General features: G+C 38.7%; 1 protein-coding gene and 1 long non-coding RNA gene across 5 annotated transcripts in view; one reads left to right on the forward strand and one right to left on the reverse strand.

Moving 5' to 3' along the window:
- Positions 1-11,777, forward strand: part of LOC308196005 (uncharacterized protein) — a 30,293-nt gene extending 18,516 nt beyond the window's left edge. For 3 of the 4 annotated variants that reach the window (XR_013952015.1, XR_013952016.1, XR_013952017.1), the window contains one exon: positions 9,746-11,777. Coding sequence is in view for 1 of the 4 variants with exons in the window: in XM_080594359.1 (XP_080450485.1) it covers positions 7,791-7,832; positions 9,746-9,850 (147 nt within the window). In the remaining 3 variants the exon portion in view is untranslated. Of the gene's footprint in view, positions 1-7,790; positions 7,833-9,745 lie in introns of all 4 variants that reach the window. The other variant, XM_080594359.1, reaches the window with a different exon arrangement.
- Positions 11,778-15,354: 3,577 nt separating this feature from the next.
- LOC308195285 overlaps positions 15,355-25,627 on the reverse strand; it is a 35,169-nt gene continuing 24,896 nt past the window's right edge. The window contains exon 2 of the long non-coding RNA XR_013951391.1: positions 15,355-19,460. This is a non-coding gene — a long non-coding RNA (uncharacterized lncRNA). The remainder of the gene's footprint in view (positions 19,461-25,627) is intronic.

Raw genomic sequence — 25,627 nt, forward strand, 5'->3', positions numbered from 1 at the left:
TGGCAAACATTTGGAAAACTCAGTCCAGGGGGAAAAGAGATTTCTGTGTGTGGCTATTTTTATTGATATTGCATAATGCACAAAACCATTTGTCCCCTGAATAGAACTTTGTAATTAAAACAAATTAGAAAGTAGCTGAGAGATTTTTATGGAGAAAAAGTATATATATGGATTGGTTGGCTTTCCAAACATGAGATTTTTTTTTTTGTAGTTTCTTTATAATAGCTGAATTTCCCTTTAGGGGTTTACAGTGCAGGGTATACAATTATTTACGGGATATTGGAGTATGATAAATAGAGCATTCTGGCATTAAAAAAAACACCCAAAGGAATCTCAAGATTTATATTGCATCTGTCTGCCTTGCATTAACCCTGACCTTCATTATGAAACTCAGAATAATTAGAAATACAAAAGAAGTTATACTGGTTATATATAGGTATATTAGCATAAGCGTGTTTAATCTGATATCCAGAGATTACATATCTTGTTCTATTTTTTTTCACAGCTACCCTTTATGCAGGCATTGTAAATGTTCAATTTCTACTTCATAAACCCCGTTCTAGGACACAGACACATAGAGTAGGAATGTATCACCAGGGTCAGTGAGTCCAGTCCTCCACAACTCTAATAGACCTTTAGTCTAAAAAAAGTCTGGGGAGCAGCCCTGCCTCAAGCCAGTGCACTTCACAACAGCCTACAGAAACTCTAGATCCGGGGGGGGCCAAAAGCTGTAACCCTGACGAGCTCCCAGTACCCGAGCGTTCTGCTTTTTCAGAGAAATATGAACGATACCACCCATGGTAACAGTTCCTTCCTCGTAATTTAAAACAAGTCTGACCACTTGATTTTTTTTTACAAGAACCATTAAAAGTGTTGAAATTTATTTCTATAAACACTCTTTAAAATCTTTTGAAAATGTTTTTAATGAGGTCATTTTGCTACCTTGTCAACGTTCTCGGGATGAGCTGTCTGCAGCGCTCTCCCTACACCCTTCCTACATCTTTATGGGTTAGGGAACCTTTGAGCTGGCCTTTTCCACACTTCTTAGATCTAGCATAGCCAGCCTGATCCACTCCGTGTGAGCTTTACATTTCATTTGTTCTGCACGTTCCCAGCTGTTCCATCTGTATCTCAGATACTTGCCGCACAGCTCCCGTGGCCTCTCCCCTTCCTTGTCTTTGATGTTGTGTAACAGGCAGTTGGCTCTGTGCTCTGCTGGCCAGAGACACCGGCACCTGTGGCCATGGTGAAGGAGGGGAGCTGTGGGGCTTCATTCCACAGCTGTGGGTGAATATTCCAGCCTGGGATCACCGGGGAAGGTGCACTCTTTGCTGCTGCTTAATGCTTTGCCCTCCCCACCCTAGCATGACGCCATACACAGATCGCAGATGTATTCCAGATGCATACCCAGGGCATGAGGGAAGTCTTGCATGCCAGTAACAAAACAGGTCTAAGTGTCTGCAGAACCCCATGAATGAGCTCATTTGAAGTGGCTATGATTTTGGATCCTTACCCTCCAGCTGCTGAGGGAGGTACACGCCTGCAAAGGTTTATCTTTGCTTTGCAGGCACAAAAGCCATGTCACAGGACTGTCTTTTGTAACCAATTTTTACACTAATAACTGCTTTTTCTTGTACTGTCACCTTGGTTTGATTATTATTTTTTTTTTTACTTTTTTTTTTTGAGGAGAGGCAGTACCTAGTGTTTGGACACAAAGGTTATTTTTTTTTTAAGCTGACTGTTTTTCAGTGAGCTTGTGAGTGTGTGAATGTTATGCGTGCATGTATTCTTTCTCTGCTTAACCAGAGGACATGGCACTGGAGAGGGACAGAAACATTTTTCTTTCTTTGGAAGACAAAGCATGATAGAAAGGTCAGCACTGGAAACATACATTCCCTTCATTAGACTTGCTTCATATTGTCTGCACAGCCACTTCTGGAGCCACTATTAATTGGTAGATATTGTTCTGTACATTTTAATATCAGGGTGAATGTTTTGCTGTGTGGAACTTTTAGAAATCATAAAATCTAATGATGCTAAAAAAAAAAGCCTCAACTGTCAACAGCCTCATTATACACCAAGCCAACTGAATGAACAAATATGTGAGTAGAATAAAGAGGCAGGATTAATGCCTAGAAATGTACTGGCATTCAGAACAAAGCAAAATACAATTCAAACAGAAGATTGCTGAAGCTCTTGGAACTTATTTTAAAAATACAAAGCCAAGAAAATGTATAGTTAAATGCTAAAAAGCAGGCTAAAACCACCAGATATTTCTGAAAAACAGCACTCCACTCCCACGCTAACATTAAACACTAAATTTGTTAATCTGCGAATTTTCTTTGAATGCATAGAGCTCGTAGCGTGTGGGAGGCAATGTTTCCTGCTGAAGTTCTGCACCTATTCTGAGTGTGCTATTGCATTAATTCCTTCAAGTTTATGGTTTTCCACTGCAACCCATTCTGTAATATCCAGAGGCCCATGTACTTCCACAGATTAGACGAGATCTGAGTAGCACCAGAATTCGAAGCTGAGTAACAACATGAGGAGAATTTAAAGCCAAAATCATGACTAGTGTTAAATGACTGAAGTACGTCCGTTGGGTAGAATTTGTAACGAGACAATACAGGTCTCGGCTACATGGTTTTCAGGACCATCTCCTGCCTCCTCTTTGGTGTCTCATTAGCTGCAGGGACAAAGCGCCGTGCTGCTTCAGAGAGCAGGACCCAGGCTTAGGGCGTCCCTCTCCTTGTGCACAGCTTCAGCGTCCAGATCACAGGCATTAGCGGGCTGCTACAGCCTGTAGGCCGTGAGTCTTAGCCTTATCTGTGTTAAAAAATAGCACTGCTTTAATGTGATTAGGTATTTGAGGGCACTTCTATACATACAAATAAAACCTATGATCTTGGCCTGTTCTCTGTCCTGTACTTTGCTGGGTCCTTCTGAGGGATGTCTCTTCACGTCCTGAAACAGGGTGGGTCCTTAGCAATGCTGCTAACATCCCTGGCCTCCGTTCACTGTTGCTATACTGAGTTATCATGAAAAATCAAGCTAAAGATATATGAATCTTAAATAAAGCCCAATTTATTTTGTAATGTCCTCCTCCTTCCTAATCTTTCCTTTCCTTTTATTTTTTTTTTTTTTGGGACTGGGAGTCCCAACTCTCATCAGGAGAAATGGAGCAGAGAGACTTAAGAGTGATGTGAGGGAAGACTGGAACTGGTTTCATTATTGATTAGGTATGGTTCAGATAAGAAATGATTCCTCAGCATGGATTACATGTGTCTGGGAGGAGGTTAGCAACGTCTACAAAACAAAGCATTAAGAAGACTGTATGTCATCCCTGTTTAGAAGAGTTTGGGTGGCTGACTACACAGTCTGGGGGTTTTGCTTACACAAATGAAAGGAACACCCTTCTATCTGTTAGCTCATGCACAGACTTTTTAAGGTGGTTCTGCTACAAAGAAAAAGAAAACAGCAACATATTGGTGGTTTTCTATTTTTAATTTTTTGTAATCCCCATTACAGGGCAGAACCTGCTTTAGCATCTTCTGTTGTTTAAATATAGAGCATCATCTCTCATGGGGATGACTAATCACAGGACGCTTGATCAGGTGTTCAGGTTCAGTATTTTGGTCCTTATAAAGTCTTTCTGGTACACTCTAATAAATGTGAAAGCTGAACCATTCCTGAGAGGGAGGCATTTCTCACACACCATAAGGAATTGGTCTTATTAAAGTGGGATTTATTTACTTCTACCTTTGTGACTTGTGTTGTGAGTTGGATGAGTTACTCAGCCTCTTCACACTTCACTTTCCATATATAAAATCAGCATGGCTAACTTTGTATGCTAGAAGGTTGTCAAGTGAATACTAGTGATGCTGTTGGGAATCTTGTGGCATTAACTGAGCTCCAAAATCTGATGTTAAACATTTTTTCTTCACTTTCGGCCTACCTCATATTTTTAAACTATGAGATCTTCTAGGATTGTCAGAAATGTTTAATGACCTACATAGAACAAGACACATTAATGTATAGCAGGGAAAGCAGAGGAAGCTTTGAATGTCTTTCTCTCTGTGTTTGTTTATAATGTGATCTGTCTATTAAATTTTCCTATGCACACACCAAAAATCTGACATGCATGCATCTAAAACTCCGCTCTCTCAGTTCTGCCACTTTGCCATTGCAGTCAGTCACAGTTTTCTCACTGGTTCCTGGCACAGCAGGAGAAAAGGTTTCTCCTCCATGGAGAGGAGCTGTGGAACCAACCAGTGTCTGCCTTTTGTAAGGAAGGAGTCTGTTCCTGAAAGCCCCTAAGGGCATCTGCTCTCTCTGGTGATCCCCTCTCATCCCTCCCTGTCTTTTATCTCCTCTCAGGGGAGAGCTTCTTTCACAAGCCATTTGTTCACAGAAGGCACCTCAGCTGCCAGCCCTTAATGCTCGCACCAAGAGGAGATTTGTTGGTGCGAAATACATGCAAAATGTAGCAGGCATTATAAAATATTGAACAAATCTTCATGAGAGACAGGCACAGAGAATTTCCCTCTATTTCTCAATTCCTTAGTTCTTTCTCCTTGCTTCTGGCTCATCTTGTTTTGTGGTAACACAAAGTTACTTACTTATTTTATTGCATTATTTACACTTTCAGATCTTTGGAGGAATTACTATCGATGCCTGGATTTAATTAGCATAGGACTTGGTAACAGCTTAATAAAACCTAAATTACTAGCTACTCATTCTTTCTGGAGATATATTAAGATTTATTAGCAATGTCTCTAAAATTAATTAGTTTAAAACTGATACTTTTCAGAATTAAACTGGGAAACTTTGTTTTGTTTATTTTTAGGGTATAATTTTGTTGAGTATGTTTTGTACTTGAATTAAACTGTCTTATTCAGAAACATATTTTCATTACATACCATTATACATTTATTGATAAGAATACTCTCAAAGAAATCCCATATTCTTTCCTGGAATCAAATGAATGTCTGTGAAAGATGAATTATGTTTCCAGAATGGTTGCAAACAAGAAGGTAAAAGGGAGCTCAAATTGATTTTTATAATCAAATTTCATTAAAAATAAGGAATGATGATAACTCATTCTGTACCATAGTGAAATTAATTTCTGCTGTAACGGTGGGAATCACAATAATCTTGTTTTGTTGGGAATATCCCAAAGGATGAATTTGTTCTTAGGTAAATACTGTAAATCTTTTGAATTATGAAGGCCTTTACCTAGATTTGCTATGGCCAGTGCTACCTTATTATACCTTTTTGAGTTCTACCTTGTATTCCACAGTAGCCAGCAGCCCTTTTGTCTCTGTAATATCAGCTGTTAAGACTAGTCTTTGATGTATATTTGCAAAACTTTCCTCAAACTTTTGTCTTGCCTCTCCCATCCATTCCTTCCATTTAGGTTTTAAAACTAGAGATGCTGAATTAGTGGCATCCAGCTATTTCATCTTCCTCCCTGTCATCTCTTCCTCCTACTTTTTGCTAGCAGAAGCAAACAACCGAATGGTTTCCTTTTTGTTTATTCCTTCTTTTTTTCCTTCTCAGTGGCATTTCAAGACTTCTGAAAGACCTTCAAGACTTCTGAAACGCTGTGCTGTCAAAAAGGAGTATAGAAAAGTGATAAGAAAGCAATGAAAGAAAATCTGATCATTGTTTAATCTATTGCATTCAATTGCAAATAGGAGTACAAGAAAAATGTGAGAAGGGGAGGGAAGCTGCAGACCATGAAATTCTGTTGAAGCATATTTTGTTAGTTTCTGATGGCAAGCTGGGCAGGGAATTTTGTCTTTTAAGGTTATGATTGGGGAATTCTTCACACAAATACTTGTGATGTTCCCACTGACCTGCCCCTTCCCCCTTGTTGTAAATTAGGACTCCATATTATGTTTTAGCCTTTCCAGAGGTTCAGTGAAACAGAGAATAGAACCCCAAAGGCCTCATTTTTACTCTCAATTGTTATATAGGAATTGCTGATGTGTGTGAAATGCTAGCTCTTCTATCAAGCTAGGAAATCTCCTGGGCAGGGGAGAGCATATATTAAGTTTTAACCCATGGGGAGCATGGGTAATGGACTACGACAGTGATTCACCATTAGAAGCAACCACTTACCCATATCTGCTACCGCAGATAGCAAAAATATGAATAGCAATGCAATCAGGTTTCTGGGCACTCTGTCTTCCTGACATTATTCATTAAATACAGTGTATTTTCTCTGAATTGGTCAATTACTGCTGTTAACAAATGGTTTACTAGCACGTTAACCTGCATTAATAGAAAGTCTTGTCTGTTAACTACTGGAGATAACCAATTCCTCAAGCTTTACAGTGATTTCATTAATCAATCTATGCAATAACATGTACAATTTTTTTGACTGAAAGAATGGAGAGGATTTTCATAGATCTGATTGTGAGAAGTATCTGTCAGTATGTGCTCTGTAGGAGCCCCTATGCAAGAACAGAGAAAAAAGTTATTGTAGGAGAGGAGGAGAGAAGAGTGAAGTCTGTGCTTTCCATTGCCCTAACCATCAGACAGCCACAAGTATGCCGAGTAGGAAAAGCCAAGCCATACACTTCATGATGCAATGAGAAGAGAGACTGTGAATATGGCATAGGTTGTGAAAATTAATACTCAAAGCCAGCTAGAGCCACACAGTTGCTTTTGTGGAGGTGCCAAGCAATGTATATATAACCTCTTTCTCAGCACTCCAGAAAGAAACTTCAAATCCATTCCCACCTAGTTAGTGAAGTGAGATACAGTAATAGGAGGAGGAGATGATCTGTAGGCCTCATTTGAATAATATTTCCCTTCTCTCCAAAGGATTTTTTGAGTCTGTCACAGAGTCAAGTGATTATGCAGATAGTTTAGAAAATATTCTCATGAATATAAAGTCACCGCCTAGATGAAGATGCTGAGCAGACCTTGTGAAGCCAAGGGCAGTAGTCTGTGATGGAGGACATCACAGACTGTTGCAAATTTGCAACAAATTGTACTGTGCAATTTGAATTGCTCAGGTGCTGTGGCAAGGTTTTGGTCTACTGGTTGTGCTGGGTGAGGGGAAGGATTCCTTGTATTTTACATTCACATTGCCCATTTACACACTTCTGGCAGAGAATAGATTTTAGTCTGGAAATTTTAAGAGTGCCCAAGTGACTTTAGATAATGAGCTCAAAATTTGGCCTCCTGAGTCATTCATATGTCTTTAAAACTCCCAGAGGGAACCCCATTCTGTAAGTTTCCGTAAGTAATGGTGTTTTCTTTAGTATTTCCTGAGTGAAGTATTTCTCATCTGCTTCTTCTTGTTGCTTTGGATGGTACTTAGCAACAAACTATTCCTCACTAGCCTAGACCAATTGACTTGTTAAACTTAATCTCAATGAAATAAAAATGTGAGCTCATTAATTACTAAACCTGACCCTACTGCTAATTGCCATACTTAGCAAAGGGTTAAGTGTCATGCTATTTTACTTTCATAGCTGGCTGTAGTTTTCTTGCTTGGACTCATTAGCACCAACTGCCTTTGAAAATGCCTTTCGGTTAATATAATTTTCGTATATTTCTTCACCCTCCAATTACGTTGGAAAGGATCTTGATCAGGAAAAAATGGTGTTTGATGAGAACTGTGGAATCAGGAACCATCACATAACTCATCACAGCTTATTTTCCAGCAAAGATTTTTTGCATTAACTTTCAATCTAATTATATTAATAATTAAACTAGACAAGAATTTTAGTGTGTTTAATGATGTTATTAAATGGTGTTTCTGCTGTACTTACTAGGTGTGGAACTTGAAAACACATGGGCAGTTTTTCAAGTCACAGGTGGGTCACAGCTGCAACTGACGCTGAATGAAATTGCTTAGAAGTTGAGATGACAGTGGAAAACAAATTAATATTTGAAAGTATTTTCAGGGACTTAAGGACTTTGATTTTGTATATTTTTTGGACCTGGAATATTCTGCCATCTACACACATTTCAGTGTCCCCAACACAGAGAAGTTGCAGGTGGTATTCTATCAGAACAAATTTCATCCAATTCAGCTATTGTAGGAGTTGGGCCTGTGGTCTTTTTGTTAAGCCTAACAGCATATTATGTGACCAACTAATTATTCAGCAGTATTCTTTACTTGGTCAACATTCAGAACTGGAGCACCCTTCTGTCGTGCTTCTTCTCTGATCGGGTGCTTCTGAGAGTCCTTTGGTATGTCTTCTGTTATTCTGCATATTACTGTTGAACAGTAGAGCTGTTGAATTTGCATCCACTCTAATATGTAAGATCTCTGATAACTTTCAGGTGTGCTACTATTTTTGTGCATCAGCACAGAAGCTGTGTTGTAAGGAATTCAGAGATGATCCAACACTGACAGGGATATGATTTATATTTTATCTAAATAGGTACCTATTTATTGCAGGGTTCCCAAATGGGATGAGAAATAACCTCCTTTAAGGAGCAGTTGAGCCCTCAGTTATATGAAGGCTTCAGAGAATCTTATGTCTTAAGAATCATCAAACTAAATGTAGTAGAAGGAAACATATTTGTGCACCATGATGACCTGAAAACCCTCTCTAGTTACGATTCTTCCATAGAACTTCTGCATTTGTCTCCTTACATCCCTGTTTTTCTCTTTGCTAACAGAGGCAGAGCAGCTTGGCTATGTCAAAAAACAAAACAAAACAAACAAACAAACACACAAAAAAACATTCCCTGTTTGAAATGGCGATGGAGGTCGAATACCCTTTTTTACAGCATCATGAAGCAGTCAGAAGCATCATGCAGCCCTTCAGTGTAGCAGTTTAACTGTGATAGGATGGAGGAGATAGGAAGCAGCATTATTTCAGTGAAGGGAGATATACATCTAAGAAAACATAATGATTTTTTTATCTTTTAAGTTTGGAGCCTCTGAGTTGGAATTGAGGCCTCTAGAAACTGAAGATTTAAGAAAAGAATCAAATATCAATATATGCATCATAAAATCATAAGACAGTAAAAATGCAAAGTACAGAATAACTTTTATTCAAGCTGTGTTGCCAGTCAATCTATTCAGAACACAGATCATTTTAAATGCACTTCATTCTTTTGAGGGGAATATTCCCATTTTTGAACTCTCTGGAACAATGTGCCTTTCTGAATTTGGGGTTTTAGCAATTTCCAGCAGTCATTACAGTGAACCTCTTACTTCATGGAAAAAGAAGTGAAGAAAAAATGTGTATTTATATTATGGTTTTCGAAAGTTGATTTTTTTTCTACTTTGTGGAACTTTTGACTCTAAAACAGAGCTGGGAGTGCTCTCTAATGTCACATCCTCATCAGAGAAAATGTTGACACACAGCACTCTTTGATCACTTCCGAACGAGACTCAGTAACTTGATGCGTGTATTCTCTAAACTTGATGTCTTATTGTAAATCAGATTAATGCATTGAACAGGGAGGAAATGAAGAGCTGAAGCTGTTGATTTATCTGGCCAAGGCATCAGGAATCAAAAACTCTAATGCAGCTTCTACAAAAATTACTTTGACATCTCACATCTGAGTTGGTACACAACACAGTGGCAAAGTAGCGTACACATGAGTCAGTGCCGTATTTAGATCTACCAGTGACAGCTGCCGAAAGAAATTAAGCCTGACTAAGGGAACTCTTGGAGGCACTTGTGATACTGACTGGGCTTTCATGCCGTCTACATTTAATTGATTTGTTTTTCTTTTGGGCTTTGCAATCTCTGTTTCTTCCCTACAGATGACATCATCTCCTGAACACGGAGTTGCTGTAGACCTCACCACCGAGGTGAATTTGTTACTGCCACTCACTAGAGAGAGAAGGAGCTCCCGCACTGTTGGCTGAGGTTACCTGTCCTGTGCCTGTTTGGCTCACAGGGGATGTGGGACAGAGATCTGCAGGTGTCTCAGTACTCAGGAGCCTTATCTCCAAGGAGATTTTTTTTTTTTTAAAGAGCTTCTCAGGGAGCTACAGCATTTCCCCTGTCACAGACAATGAGTCATGCAGAGCTGCTTTAACAGAAAAGAATTTGCAGTAATCTAGATGTAATGGTTTTCTTTCACAGGAAATAATGAACAAGAATTCAGTTCAGCTGTTTATAACAGCGATCAGAGGGACTTCTCTGGCTATTATGGCAGTTCAGGGTGTAAGGCAGTCCAGTTAACGTGCCAGAAAAGAAATAATAAAGATTTCAAGAGCACAGTCATCAAATCATTGGAGTTAGCAGATGACCATCGGTCTCATAGACCCTCAGCTGCAGAAATATCCTTTCACTTACAAATCAGAAACTCTTCTTTGAGAATGGATGAATTTATTCTGCCTGACATTCAAGGTTCTTGTTATTGTGGTGGTTGATGGAGACATCTGTCCCACCTTGGGTTCTGGTGGCTCTAATGAAGAACACAGAAAACAACTTGATTCCAGTTTAGTCCTTTCTCTACTAACACTCAAATATCTTCTAATAAGAGAAACACAGTCTTTAAAATACAAAAAAATAGATTTTTCTTTATAAAATGATTTCTATACCACAGCTATTTATTAACCCATTATATATGTATGTACTTATATATATATATTTAACTACATTTACATGTATTAAGGGTTGTTTGAATGATGTGAGTATCTGAATAACAGGACTGAAATTAGCAGTTGCTGCATTGGGCACAGGCTGGATGTGAGAAGAGCACCTACCTAGAGATGATGGTATCTAGAACTGGTAAACTGTGGAGAGGTTAGAGTAATGAGGGGGAGGTGTGGCACACCCAAGCAAGGGCAAAAAGCAAGTATTTGAGTCTTTGAAGTACCATCAGAGGTTATTTGTCATATATTAGTCCCACGTTAAACTTAGGCATTTTTTTCTGGCACTCCTACCAATTTCTGATTGGTGAGAATTGTTCCAGAATCTCAATGCCTTAATAGGTAGAATTCATTTTCTTATTTCTGGGCCACCTATATTTTCTTCTGGTTTGTACAGATTTTTTTTTTTTTTAGCTTGAATAATTAATTTTCCTCCTCTTTATATTTACAGATGCCCAACAGTGTTTTTGCTTGGACAAACAGTTGCTATTTCTTAAAACAACTTCTCCTTTCCCTGCAGGAATATCCTGTCTCTGTTCTGATTTAAATGATTTTTTTCTTGAACAAGAATGAATAGAATCACAGTATCTGCTATTGTCTTGTACAATGCGATTGCAATACTCTTCTGTTACACTGGAAATAATGTGCCTTGTACATATCTTGGAATTGAGTTTGTCATGCTCAAAGACACATTTCTTGATAAGTGATAAGGTGATACTCCCAGACCGTTGCTTGGTTGTTTTATGTGATGATTTTTCCCACTTAATCATCGAATTCCAGTTCTGGTACAAAGCCTAGAGGCACAGCTTTGCGCTGTGAAACTCCATTTTTTTCAATGCTTTTGAATCTTAGCAAGATCTCCCAAAACCAAACAAATAAAACACAAAAACAAAACAAACCTACCTCCTAAAAAACCTACCCCAAAGAAACAAAACCTCCCTTTTATTTATGTTGACAATGCTTCTCCATATTTTTGTCACTATAAAATATCATTAGCATTTCCACTTTGTGTCTTGGTAATTAAAATTTTACAAAAGACTCCCGCAGAGCTGTAACCACCAATTCTCTCATCATGCTAGTTAGTTCGTTACTTATTCAGAGCTACACTGTACCTTCTTCATGGTAGATACCAATTTTCCATCCAAGACCATACTGAATGCTTTCCCTAAATCCAATGGATTAGATCTTCCCTAGTTTCCCCAGGAGATCTGTTGCCCTATAAATAATACCACATTGTCCTTCATTATGCTTCATGTTTACCAGTGCTCATTCCTTCATATTTTTCCTAATTGAGATCAGGCCTTGTGGTTGCCTCTTAAATAATAGCACATTTCTGCTTCCTGACTTGCATGTTTCTGCTTCAGATTTGACATAAACTGAATTTGTTTATGCATATTGCTTTCTCTTGCTTTAGTGCCATATACATCTTTTCTGAACAGCCCATTTTATTCAGCGCAACATCCATAGTAAGTCATACTTACTCTGCCTTTATGTTTACAGTAATCCAGTTTCATGTCCTGGATCAGGACTTGCTGTTCTTCCTTCCAGTAGTTGCCTTTCTTTGCAATAAATCTAACATCTGTTTGACTGTTCTGTGTTTGTCTGCGATACTGATTGTGTTACCGGCCTGACTACTGCTCCCATCTGGCATCCTTCTGGCCCTTGCTCATCTCTCTGCAAAAATCCATTGAGCCAATTAAGGATGTGGAGCTTCAACCGATTCTCTGCAAAGCCTTTCTTCTCTGCATGGTCAGTTAAAATCAGTAAGAATCTCTCACCCCTTATGTTTAAAAGTTTCTGAAGTAGATTGTTTTTTCTGATTCCTTCATGGCTCATTTCTGTGAGTAATTCTTGTTCTGAAGCTTATTCACAGTCAGTTGGTTCATATGTGTTGTGTTCAGAATCCCAGCTGAATCATCTGAGATGTGGGTGACTGTGTTTTTATCCTTTATTTTGGTAGCTGAAACTAAGTTTCAGTGCAAATAATAGTGACAGTAAATTATAATTTTAGTTGGAGGAAGTTTATGATATTGTCTAGAAATAGCTGTTTTCATGACTAAATCTATCAGGAAGCTTATTCATGGCAATATGTCAAAATGGTAGGCACAGGGGAATGGAATTGATGTAGAAATCTAAATAGTATGTCTGGATTTCCTTTCCTTCCCTTCCTTCCCTTCCTTCCTTTCTGCCTAATTCTAATTAACGGAGATATGGGATTGGTGCTGAGAACCCACTAAAATCTATTCTTGGCTTATGCTGTACACCTTCAAAAACTTCTGGCAAGTAACCTCGGGGGGTAGAGGGAGGAAAACTTGTATTTCCTTGAAGTAACATACAATGATCTTTGGCCAAACAAATCTACACAAATGCTACAAATCCCTATCCATACAAACCTTCTGACAAAACACAGTCTTTGGCTCAGAAAACACAGGATGCTGCTCAATAAGGCAATGCTGATGACAATAGAAAGAGTTGTTGTAGGGGGAGAGGGAGTACACATACATAACAAGGATGTTGCAAGTACATGGAAGATACAAGCAGTCCTGGGTCTTTCATTTTTTATGCCTGACACAACGTTGCATTCCTTTGCAGAAAGCCCTTGGGCTTTGCAAACAGTGAAGCAAGTTCTGCCCTTAATTGCATCTCTCCCTTCATTTCAATGAGAGAGCCGTGATGGAATTAAGTCTTACAACCACTTAACCTGAAGAGCAGCCAGGCAGCAGGCGGGCCCGACCTGCTGCTCAGCATGCACCGCAGCACTGGGCAATGTTGCCTACACCCCAGGCTGCTCTTAAACCACCTATTTTATTGCCATCATGAATGTCTTCTCAGCTCTTGGCATTGCTGTATTTCATTCTGAGATTAGGAGTTGTAAGGACCAAAACTGTAATTATTTGAACTGTTACCTGCTTAAAAAATAAGAAGAATGACAATAGAATTAATTTTTAAGAAAATGTGATGGGGGAAAGGATTCTCCTCTTTCAATGACTAAGTAACCATACTTGTCGCCATGGGAACTGCAGAGCCAGCCCTACAGTTTAAGGATGCTGCTGTTTGTTTTCGTGCTGCTATGTGCTATTCCCCAGTGTTACTCTGAACAGAAAAGAAAAAAGGTGATGGAGAAACCTCCCTCACTCTTAGCAACCCTTATTAATTGGCCACACTTGCACTTGCATGTTGGTTAACCTGTAAAACCAAAGTGGTGTGCACAATTCCCTTCAAACTTTCTTTCCATCTCAACCTGCCAACCTGCATTAGTTCTCTAAATTACCACCCGTAATTATTGGAGTTTCTCACAGTTCTTTTCAGCCTGAGCTTTCGGGTCAGAATGAGGGCAGACTTTTGAGCTATGTGTAAGACTCATATCTCTATGATATTACAGGGACTTTAAATTGATTAACAGGTTGAGCTCGTGCTATGGCTTATTCCTTGTCTTAGCGGGGAAAAGTGTGTTCAGGCAGTATATTCCTAGACTGTTTCATTCATAAATGTTTTCAGTCTTGGACAGATTGAAATGACTAAAATGGCAATGTACCAAAGCAACAGCAAAGTGTATGATTCCCTAGTGCCCAGAAAGCAGCTTCGCTTAAAAGCTGTCAGCCAGCAAATCCTCTTTGCTTTCTGCAAAACTGTTGTGTGTTTCCATCAATTTACTTTGCCTCCAGACCACTCAAATGAAGGTCACTCTGTCATTCTGTTGACATCTCAATTTTGCATCCTCAAATGAAAATCAGCATTGATGTGGATGTGTCCAGATTAAGAGTGATTGCACCTTCATTTATTACACGTGAAAGTTGTACCTTTTGCTATGGTGGAAATGCATTGCAATAGCACTTGAGGTATGATACCAAGCACCCTGAAAAAGTTACTGTGCTCCAATTAATTACCTTGAATTTCTCTTGAGTCAGTTCCAACCTTATAATGTGAGAAAGCTATTAGTCTTGTTGCTTTACCACTTCTAGCACAGCAAGATATTCCAGGTCGTGACTTGGACCTGTGAGAATGAGGATTGCCCAGCAATTCATTTCTGATCAGATAAACCCTGAAGGGTTCAAGTGCCTATCCAAGTGCATCCAAAAATCTTTGGAGAAGAAATCTCATTAGAACAGACTTTTGTTTGAGCTTTTTGACATCTCTGAATGGCTTTGAAACAGAACAGAAATAGCCTCATTCATGGCTTTGTTTTCCAGTAAGTTTTGTTTTCTGGTATTTCCATTTGTGGCTGTGAGTGAAAGTGGGTAACAGAATAATGTGAAACTTGAAGAAAAAAAGAACATAATTTCGGAGGAAAATCAAGCAATGGAGCTAGCCAAAGGACTGGATGAAATTTAATGTTGATGCTTAATTGTTATCTAACTGGACCAATCCTTTTTCGTGTCCTGTTGTCACGGTGTTCATAAGTGATGATTAGCCATCGGAGAACTTGTTTTAATAACAAACAAAGCGATGTCCAGCTTCTAAATTAATGCACCAAATCTAATTGTAATCAAAAAGATTTAATGTTATTCTGCTTTTGCTCTTCAGTTGAGTTTCATTGATTAGCAAAAATAAGTCAGATGATGCTTTTTCAATTCATTCAGGATTTTGAATAGTTTGAGTGTTCACATGAGTAAATGTAAAATTTGCTTCCAGAATACCAGCACACAGCTATGAAATCCACTTTGCACAGTAAATGAAGTTACATGAATATTTGTGTAAGTAAAACACAAAATCTGAGGAGGAAAAGCAACAGCGTTCCAGGATTAATTTGGTCTTTCTCACAAGTTAACAAGTTTTTCTTGCTTACGCATCCATCCTATTTTTATTTCATGCTAAAAGTAAAGACTTCAAATAAGTATGTTGCTAAAACATAAATGAAAGAGATCATGGTTACTCCTTTGAATGCCTTTTTTTCAGCTTGCTCTTTTGAGCCCTTTACTTATGCATCAGAGTAATTACACCATTTCACATCGCTCCAAAATCTCCATTAAAACTTTGCTGTCTACAGATTTTTGACAAAATCTCAAAAGCTTATCTATAATTCTGTCAATTTATGTACTCATTTCCCTGTTTTTAACATCACAAAATAACAACAACAAATTTATTGTTACATCTATGAATGGATATAACTTGCTTACTTGTTACAATTTTAAGATAAGATTGTTTGGACATCAGAAGAAGTTCTTGAACAAGTTAGTAATCTTAAAAGATAAATCAATATTTTTAGATGCAGCTCACAAGTTCCAGCACTTAGGCAATTTCTTCTAACTACACAATATTCTCTGAATCTCTAGGAAAATAGAATTTAGTTCAGTGTTTTGCAAGCTTTCTGGAAACAGTTTGAGGAGAGAGCTTGTTCATCCATGGCTCCAATCATGAGATTAGCTCCTCGAAATCTTATGTCCAACAGCACTTATTCTGTATGGCAAAGAGGGAGCCAAAGCTGAGACCCAAAGTGCTGCTACGTAAAAGATTCCTAGTGAAAGCTCCAGCAAAGCAGCCTCATCTCTTCCATCAGCCTTCTCATGTAGGAGCTGACATAATTCATCCTCCTTCTCATCTGCTGCCCCTCATTATCCAGGTGGCCTGATGTGCCACATTACACCCTTGGTAGATCTATTCCTTTTCAAAAGCACACTCCCTAGATCAGAGCTGTTTCTTTTGATTTGCTTTCTGACTTGCTGACATTTACAGAGATATGCCAGTGCATCTGAGACCAAAAACAAGAAGGTAGAAAACACACGAAGTTCCTTTTGCCTTTCATCTCATCAGCCTTTGTAGTCAGACAAGATTTCCATTACATTGCCCTTCCTTTTCTTCTTTCCTTTTTTAAAAAAAATTTGCTTTCATTTACCCTGATATTAAAGTTGCTCAGCTTTTTCTTGAGTCCTGCCAGCAGAGTTCTTAGCAAGTCTCCTCATGCTGTGACTCTGTGTAAAACATTCTTTAGCACTTTGTCGCTTGAGTTCCTCTGAGCTGTATTCCTGTTATATCAAGATGCACTTGATTGAAGCTGGGGACGCAGTCTTAAAACATCACTGAAAAGGTTTATTTTTTTCAAACCTAGACGTGTCTTTGGAGGGTGTTGTGGTCTCCTTACTCCATCTCGGTGTTAGCTTTTGTCAGTCTCTGATACAGAGATTGCTCTCTGTCCTTTGTGTTGTAGTAATGAGCTATCAGACAAATTATTGGGGACCTGCTTTTTCTGCTTTAGACTAAGAAATTGGCTGAATAAGTCTGAGGCTACCCTTTATTTGTGGCTTGATCCTAAAGCAAAGCCTTAAGTTGCTACATCAAACTAACAGAGATTATCAGCAATTACTCAACCAGTTACCTATGCATTAGGTATCAGTGTTTATAGAAGGTCCTGACTTGCTATGCTTCATCTGCCTGGCCTAATCTACGATGAGTACCAGTGTAGGTGTAAACACACCTACATGCAGTTCATGCTCGCAGCATTCATTTCCAGGAGGACCAGAGACTCTCAGTAGAATAATGTCATCAAGGCAGACTTGATAACGGTCCTGAGAGATGTGCTTATGCTTTCTGCAAAGATTCAGGCCTCATTGGGCAGGCAGTTTACGAGCTGTGGCAATACCATGGACAGGACAAATGGTTATCTGAGATCCAGAGAGCAGAACCGCATCTTGTCTCGCCCTGTCAGACACTGTTCTTCCCAGCACTTCATAAACCCCTGGGGCAGTTGCAGTGCTGAAATCTCCTTTTGCCCACTATAATCAAAGGCAGCAAACTTCTGTTATGCACATTTGAATCTGGCTTTTCTTTGCCCTGCAATTACTGAAGCCACAAATGTCATGCACTAAGAGTTTAAAACTTGCTGTATGGGCTGCTGTAAATAAATGTCACTTGTTGATAGAGTATTAAAAATTTGTTGTCAATTATATTTGTTCAGGGCTGTGAAATGAGCAATTCATGTGCTACTTGCAGAAAGGTCCCAAACACTGGTTACAGTTGGTTGGATTTTATGTCCCAGATCAACTCCTTTTTCAACTTTCAGCTCTTTGGTCTGTAGCTTGACTTTGTAAGATCTCCATCAGGAGGTGAAAGAAATTTTCGTTACATGCTTGGGTAAAAATGTAGTCACAAGAACCAGTGTTTGCCCAGCTGTTCTGAAAGCATGTGATTTATTTAAAGGTTGTTACTTGTCTGTCGTGTTTCAGCTGGACAACCAAACTCCTCTGTCATCAGCTGGGCTCCAGCTTGGACATGAAAGAGCCTGACAAGCCCAAGCACTTGCGAGCTGGCCTGCTGGGTGATCTGCTCCATCCAAAGGGGTGTAAAACTTAATCCATCAGCTGGGCAATTATCTCCGATTTCTGGTTCTGACCAGGACTTCCTTGCTCCTTTGTTCTAGTGTCCATTTGGATTTTTTATTCTCTGCTGTTGCTCTTTCCCTTCTCTTTTGGAGCTTGACTCCTGATTAACTTTCCTGTTTTGCAAAACAGCCTTTGTGGCCATACTTGAATCTCCATTTTTCTGACCTTTGTCATTGTTTTTACTTTGCCTTTCAACTTGGTATCCACCTTAGTTTCTCAGTTCCTGACCTTGTTTTAACACTTTGTTTACATCGGCCTGTCTACAGCCTGATCCCAAGCACTGGGCCTCACTCTGCTGGATCCCCTTGGTAGTTCCCGTATCTGAAACATCCTCCTGCACAGTTAAATTTCTGGGCTGAAGAGCTCAAACAGCAGAAACCAGGGGACTGTTTAATGCCGTGTAGTCATTTCTACTACAGGTCCCATAAGCACTGTTCTTTGTTTCTGATCTTAGAACAGTCAAACTAAAAGCATTATTTTCTAAGGGAGAATGACTCTGGAGGCTTGGTTAAGAGCTTGGGTTTTCAAATCTGCTTAAAAAGGAAAAAAAAATCTCCCTACTCCTATCCCCAGACTAAAACATTTTAAAGGTGGGAAAATAGGATAGTCTTCTAGCAAAAGGATGCTCAGAAGTGATGGCAACAGAAGGTCCCCAGTTCACCAGGGTAGGGAGACAGGGGGAGGAGGAAGCAAAAATTCTGCATTCAGTCAAAGCCAGCAGGGGAGAGAGGAGACAAGGTAAGATATTGCTCCATGAGGAGAATGTACAGCTTTCACAATAAAGGGTAGTAATTATATGTGTCTTGCTAACTTTTCTTTTCTGGGAGATCATCTTGATGATATATTATGGAAGACAAGATGGCATTAGAAGTTGTTTTTTTGTCATGAATAAACATTTGTTTTCTCCAAGCCAACAATGCAACACTCCAGCACTCTGACACAAGTAGTTCTCTGCAATATGGCAGTCAGATGAGTCATCTTGCTGCTGTATTCTTTATTGTTGGAAGTAATTACTGGAGGCATGGATTTACTGGGAGAGAGTCTTGGGAATGTCTCTCCTGGTTTTGTGTCCATTTGTTCCTTCCTGTATTCCTTACCATGGCACAAAACTTGTGAACAATAGAAGGCACCAGGCCACCAGAGACTAGGGGTTGCCCACAAAGTAAAACAATGTTGTAAAGAAATTTTTGGTGCTCAGACCTTAGAAAAGGAGACGTACTGCTAGTGTTACCTATGGAAAAAAAAATGGAGTTTAACCTGGGAACTGTCTGAACTTGAGAGAAGTCTTCCAATACATCACGGACCAACTGAAATATCATTACATGACCTTTTTGAGTCTTGCAGGTGTTGAGGTGGTTGGAGAAAGGATGTCTCATATCTAAACTGTGTACGGTGGGGGGAAGACGATAAGGTGTTACATGAAAAATGGATTTATGGTGTGTGATAGTACATTACCCATTGCCTTTGCCTTTGAAAGTCACAGAAATCAAGAGATACAATGTCAAATCAGTATATTTGTTTCCCGCTGACACAACCAGGCATGATGACATCAAAGGTACGTTCTGTGAAGAAAGAACACAAAATAGTTTTATGAACTGCAAGGATGACACCATGAAGAGAAAACAATGAATAAAACTAAGTAGCTGGTATTGATAGTACTTTCATGGAATTCTTGAAGTCAGAATAAATTGACCAAAGGTCATAGGCACTAACTTTGTTCACTTGGCAGCTTCTTTCAGAAGAATTGAGGAAATAATCACGTGCCCAACCTGACACAAGGGAGATGACCTGCAACGTAAGAGTTACAGCATCAGCCACCTAGCTCTTAAACCAGCATAGCTCTGGATTTCATACCAGAGGCTTACAACTTACAGAAAGGAGACAGTAGGGTAAAAAGTCACTGAAAAATAGGTGCATTCTGCACCAACTATTTTTAATAATTCCCATATTAGAAAATGATGTGACTGTGTCCAAAATAAGTATATATTTTATATAGATTTTTAAAAAGTCCATGATAATATTTCTTGTAAGATAGCTTTTTGCTGTCATGAAGAAAACTTGGAATCCTTATAATGTTATTAAGATGGTCCATCTTTATTCATGCTTTGAGATGTATAGGATATATTTTCAGTATTTATGGTATTAAGGGAGATATAAAACAAGTCTAATGCCTGGGGTTTAGGACTAGGATCTTAGAAAACTTCTGCCAGTGTTGTGATTCATCTCCAGTTCTCTTCATTAGAAAGATTCTGTAAAAAATATGTAGTACCAAATTATTTAAATAAACATTTATATTCCTCAAATGTAGAAGGTCGTTGCCATTAAAAAGGATGGCATCTGGACATTTTATCAGAGATGCAGAAACGCATTAATTGAGTTCTCCTCCCACCACAGTAATCTGGGTAGCTTCACTATTTTCTTTTAAATTTCAGCTTAAAAATGATTAACAATACCTTTGTTAGTATAGTTAGAATTAAACAATGTGCAAAACATGCTCAGCTGGCTGAACAGAAATGCAGAGAAGGAACAAATTTAAGACCAAGTTTTGGCAAATGTTTCAGCTCATTCTTCTGTTGAGCTTTGCTAATCTCTTTTGTGTATAGCATCATTGCATTAAGTAGTGGAAATGCTCCTTCTCATAGGATTAGTACATTGTCTCAGACGTAGAATTTCTCTAACTTAACACAGCTTCAGTGACAGGGTCCAGATGTCAAGCAATAGCCAGAATGCAGTACACCTCTATTTTTATTCCCTTGTGGCCCAGAAGAGGCACAGTTCTGTAATTACAACAAGGTGTTCAGGTTTATACTGAACACAGACCCAACCTGATTTCAAGTCAAGTCAACGGGAAGTGGGTTAATAGCTCAACTCGTTGTTTATAGTTTGTGGAATGAAGAAGGGCTTTTCACTTCCAGTCATGGTTCTTTTAGAATTCCCTGCTAGTAATTCACAAATGTTGCTGTCAACATCCCTTTTCTTTTCTGCTTTTTCCAGATGTTTTTGTAGTTATTTACACAGTGCTTGCCAGATCACTAGGAGCTGAGGGCCTCACTTCGCATAACAGAATTTGGCTATACTTTCTAATCCAAGGTAGATTTTTGCTAACTCTCACAGATGCCTATCACAATTATGGTTCTAGAGCCATGAGCAAAAATGTAGGTGAAAGATTTAACTTGCATAAGCATTACTATGGCTTTATTCAGTGCTTTTAGCATAGTATCTTTAGGTATTTTGCAGGAAGTATATGAACTCTTCTAAATAGCACCTCTGGAAGAGATAAGAACTTTCGTTTAACCTTTCAGAGACCAGGCAGGTAATTGAAAGTGCTTCTCTAAAGCAACATGGTAGAAAAACATAAAATGATAACTTTGAACATTTGTGTCTGCTCCTCTATTGTACTGCAAGGCCATGCGTCTCTGGAAGGCCACGTGCTTTTGACAGTGATTTGGACTGGAAAAAATAATGAAAATATACTCTATAGTAAAATGACAAGGGTGTCTCAGTATCAGTACACAAATCTTGAGCAAACTGCTAATTTACTGAAAACAAACTGCTAATTTATTGAAAACATTTCATTCTGTAAGACTGGAATATTTACTCTCCCATCATGTAAGTAACGTCTTTTAAAAGACATCACATTACTTTTAAAAGTAATGTCTTGACATCATCAATGATCAGTTGGATCACTGATGAATTTTGTAAGTACCCAGTACAGAAATGATTGTCACTCCATTATGATATAAGCCTCTTGCAGTTAAGATTTTCCTGACTGATTTTGAATATATATTGCTCATGTTTTGTGGTACCAGTTTGAGTTACCCAAGGAGGACTGAATTCCAGACAAAAATTGCTCAATATTTTGTGATTATAAGGTCTTATTCCAGTGTTTGAAAGGGAGAGTAGGTGTATGCAATATCATAAAAAGAAAACCTCCCTGATGTCTCTTAGACTTTAACCGAGACTTACTAGTCATAAAAGCATTTTCCTTCCAGCTGTTTTTATGCAATGTGAAAATGTTGGTTATTAAAAACACATAATTTGCTTCAAATGAATCTTTGAATTATATTCAATTGCAATTAACCTTAACAGAGCTAATCAGCTATGGTTACTTAACATTTACATAATTGTAGTTGCTTCTGCATTAAAATAAACAGTGTATTAGTGAAGTTGTATCTTTCTTCTATCTTTTTTTTTTTTAATTATTTTTAAAGTTATAATAGAGACCTAAATGATACACTTGATAGATCTATTGTGATGATGAATTAGCAACATGGCATTTTCATGTTTGGTACAGAATGTGTTTTTGTAGTCCCAGCACAGTTTCAGAGCAACACGAAAATTTCTCTGCCTGAAAATCATGTGTGCTTGCATCCTAGTGCAGATAGAAAGTTTGTATGAACCAGCCCCTCCTCTAGGCCTTGGATAAGCAGCTGCTGCTGTCTAAGCTGAAGTGCACTGGAGTTTATACAAAGTGGTCTTTATGAGAAATGACCTCTTAATAGCATTGTTGGCCTGAAAGAGTAGTGTTAGAAACAATCATTAAACTGGAAAATCTTCATTTCTTATCCTCTCTCTGTTTCCTCTCCAGTCTCCTCTGAAGCTAATAAATGCACCTAGCATCTTAGAGAATGATTTAAAAAAGCTTTTTAAAGGTCATAAGTTGCAATGGTTTTTGCACAGTGTCATTTTTAAAGCTTTTAGTGTAGTCCTATGCAGTTCTGTTTGAGTTTAGGAAAACCGTTTCAATATACGCACCTCTAGGAGAAGATTCTACCTTGGCTGTTCAATCCTTCACTGAATATCAAAGGCACCTTGAAAAGCAAAAGGCCATTTTTCATGGGTGTGGTATTCACTGTCATGCTTAGATTTTTAAACAAGCCTTACCTCTCATTTAGATGACAAATAAGTAATAAGAGTTCAGGGAATACCACTCTTCTACTTTTTCTGAACCCCTTAGAGCAAGAAGGATGCAAACAGGAAACTGCAGTGATTGGGAACAGAGAATGAAGTTCTTAGGCTAGCATAGCTACAGTCTACCTTTATTCGAGGTAGATTGCAGTATTGTGTTCTATTCTTTAATATTTATAGAGCATTTTGTAGATGAATAGCATAATCCATAGCATTGTATTACTACAGTGATTGGGACTACTGCTGTGAAATAGTCTTAGTATTTTTTAATAAGGGTAGTAACTGGAAAATTATCCATTAGGGATGTAACCAAGCTTGAAAATGAGTAATGTGAATGATGCTCTTGAAAAAAAAAGTCCTCCAAGACAAATAAACACTCACTGCCAAACCCTTATTTTATTAAATTAGCTCCCTTTGGTTAGTACTTGGTGTTTGTCTTTTTAAATGTCACCAGTGTATCTTATATCTTTAAGAGTTCCCATTTGTGCCATCCCTAAAACTCAGCTGAGCCATTGTCTGAGGTGATAAAACTTTGACAAGCTTTTTTTTTTTTTTTTAAGTTAGAGCACATCATTCCCTTTGTCTTAATGTGCTTCTGTCAATACAGTTTATAAATACATAAATTATAGTAAAATTTGCATGTCAGATTTTGTGCCTGTAGTCCTTGTCAGGGAGACAGCTGCTTTCTCTTGGTTACTGGTGAGGCTGCAGCTCCCCACAAAGAAGGAAAAGTAGTTTTAGATTCTTGCATTTTATCTGGCTCTCAGGAAAAAAGTATGATTTTTTGTTAAAAGTGCAAAGATTACTGATACAGTGGGAAAAAATAGATACCCTGAAAGGAGAATATTGAACCAGAGTTCCTTCTTGCCATCCTTTAATCAAAGATAAGCTGAAAGGTGACATTGTTATGATTTTTACTAAGGTTTCATGTAGTGTTGGAGGTAAAACCATATGCAGGGATTGGAGACAATGGCTCTTAATGTATCCCGTAATTACTCAAATCTTACAAGAGGCCTTTCGTGATCTCTTCCATCTGCAGCAGCAACTTTCCATATGGTATTCTGGTGCTATATACACAGGATGATAATCCCCCACAAAGTGAAACCACAGCCTGATTGAAAATGCCAGTGTTCTGGTTCTGACTGGGCTCTTATCTCCTGTGAAGATTTTTATCTGTGTAATAGCAGCTTTCTGTGGTCATGAATGCTTGGTCAGTCCTGCCTTCTTCTAACAAGCAGAGCACACTGGATGGATTGAGTGTGGATGTCATATCACTTGTAAATGTCGTGGATAGTATTTGTTTATTATTATTTTGATTATTTCATTTTTTGATTTCTGAGGAGCACGGTGTTTTCAGAGGCAATCTTTTGTGTTCTTTGATATCTTCCATTGGTTCTCTTTCATATGACTTCAGAGGAACTTTCCCAGGAAGAGTTGTTGCCCAGAAACTCACCCACTTGTCCCTGTTAGCAGAATCTCATCTTGTTCTGATGAAACCTGCTAAATGGTAATGGCACAATTTAGTACAATTACAGAAAATCACCTCTTAGGGGTTGTGAGTTAAATCATGAATTAGCTGTTTTTCAGTGATCCTCTTTCAAAAGATATTGTACATTTTGAGGATTGTAATTTCTATATCTTGATCAAGGAGAATATAATTTCTAATTTATTCCCATCACAGCCCAGGTTTCATGTGTTTGCACAGCTGTAAATTTGGAAGAGGTTAGTCCTGGATTTCTTTTGAGCTTTTGCACTTATGCAGGGAAGTCCCTTGACCTCTTAATGTTTTATGTTTTCCATCTGTAAAATAAGGATAGTGATGCTTTTCTCCCTCACTGGATTTTGGGAGGCTTATTGACATCTGTGAAGAGCTTTGAGGCCTTTGTATGTAAAATTCTGAAAAGGATGTGAGTGTTAAAGGTGAATTGTGGGGTTTGGAGGAGAAAAGAAACACAGAAAGTGTGTGGTTCACAGAGAGAAATATTATACAGTTACTGAAGGCACCAGTGTAGATAAATGTGATTGACTGTAAGTCCTTGGTTGAAGGACGTGATCTTTGACATACTGAAGAGATGTGTGATCCAGGTCATTTTCTATTAATAACAGTGGGAGGTAGCTAATTTAGTCCTTATGGGCTGTAGAGATTTGGGAGGGGCTACAGGGGACACAAATTGAGCAAATAAGTGGGAAAGTTTTGAGGAGATGGTGGAGGAAATGGAATGGAAAGATGCAACTCCAACAAGGCCAAGTCCTCTGATTCATAGTACCGTGCTGATGGTGCATACAACAGAGGAACTGGCGGGGTGGGTTTTGTCTTATTTCCTTGACTACCAAAGCGTTGACTTCCAAATAAACAGCAAGGAGGAACTGCCATTAGAGAATGCATAATCAGGCTGGATTTGTGCTCTAGGGCTGAGGTAGACGTTAGCTGAGGTCTGAGAAAAGATGTGAGGATGCAGCATCGTTTTAGAGCTGATTTAGGGACTGTAGGACAAATATACATCACAAGAGTGGATTTCCTAGGTGGAAGCACATAGACCTTGGCGTGAGCTCTGTTGTCCACTTCAGACAGGGTTTCATGTGGCATAGCCAAGAACATTTGCTGCTGTTCAAGGTCCTCTATTTTGGACAGGCTGCCCCAAGGCTAAGAGAGAGAAAAGCAGCATAGACTAAGGAGCAGCTAAACTTGGCAAAAAAGGCCTTGTTTAAAGGCAGAGACTTCACTTGAAAGTTTATCACACGATAAAGTCATGTGGCATGTTTCTGACAAATGCACAAGCAGAAACACAGACAAATGAAGATTTCTTCAGCTAGTTCTGAA

The sequence above is a fragment of the Anser brachyrhynchus genome, assembly GCF_964034855.1.
Source record: "Anser brachyrhynchus genome assembly, chromosome: 5".
NCBI lineage: Eukaryota > Metazoa > Chordata > Aves > Anseriformes > Anatidae > Anser > Anser brachyrhynchus.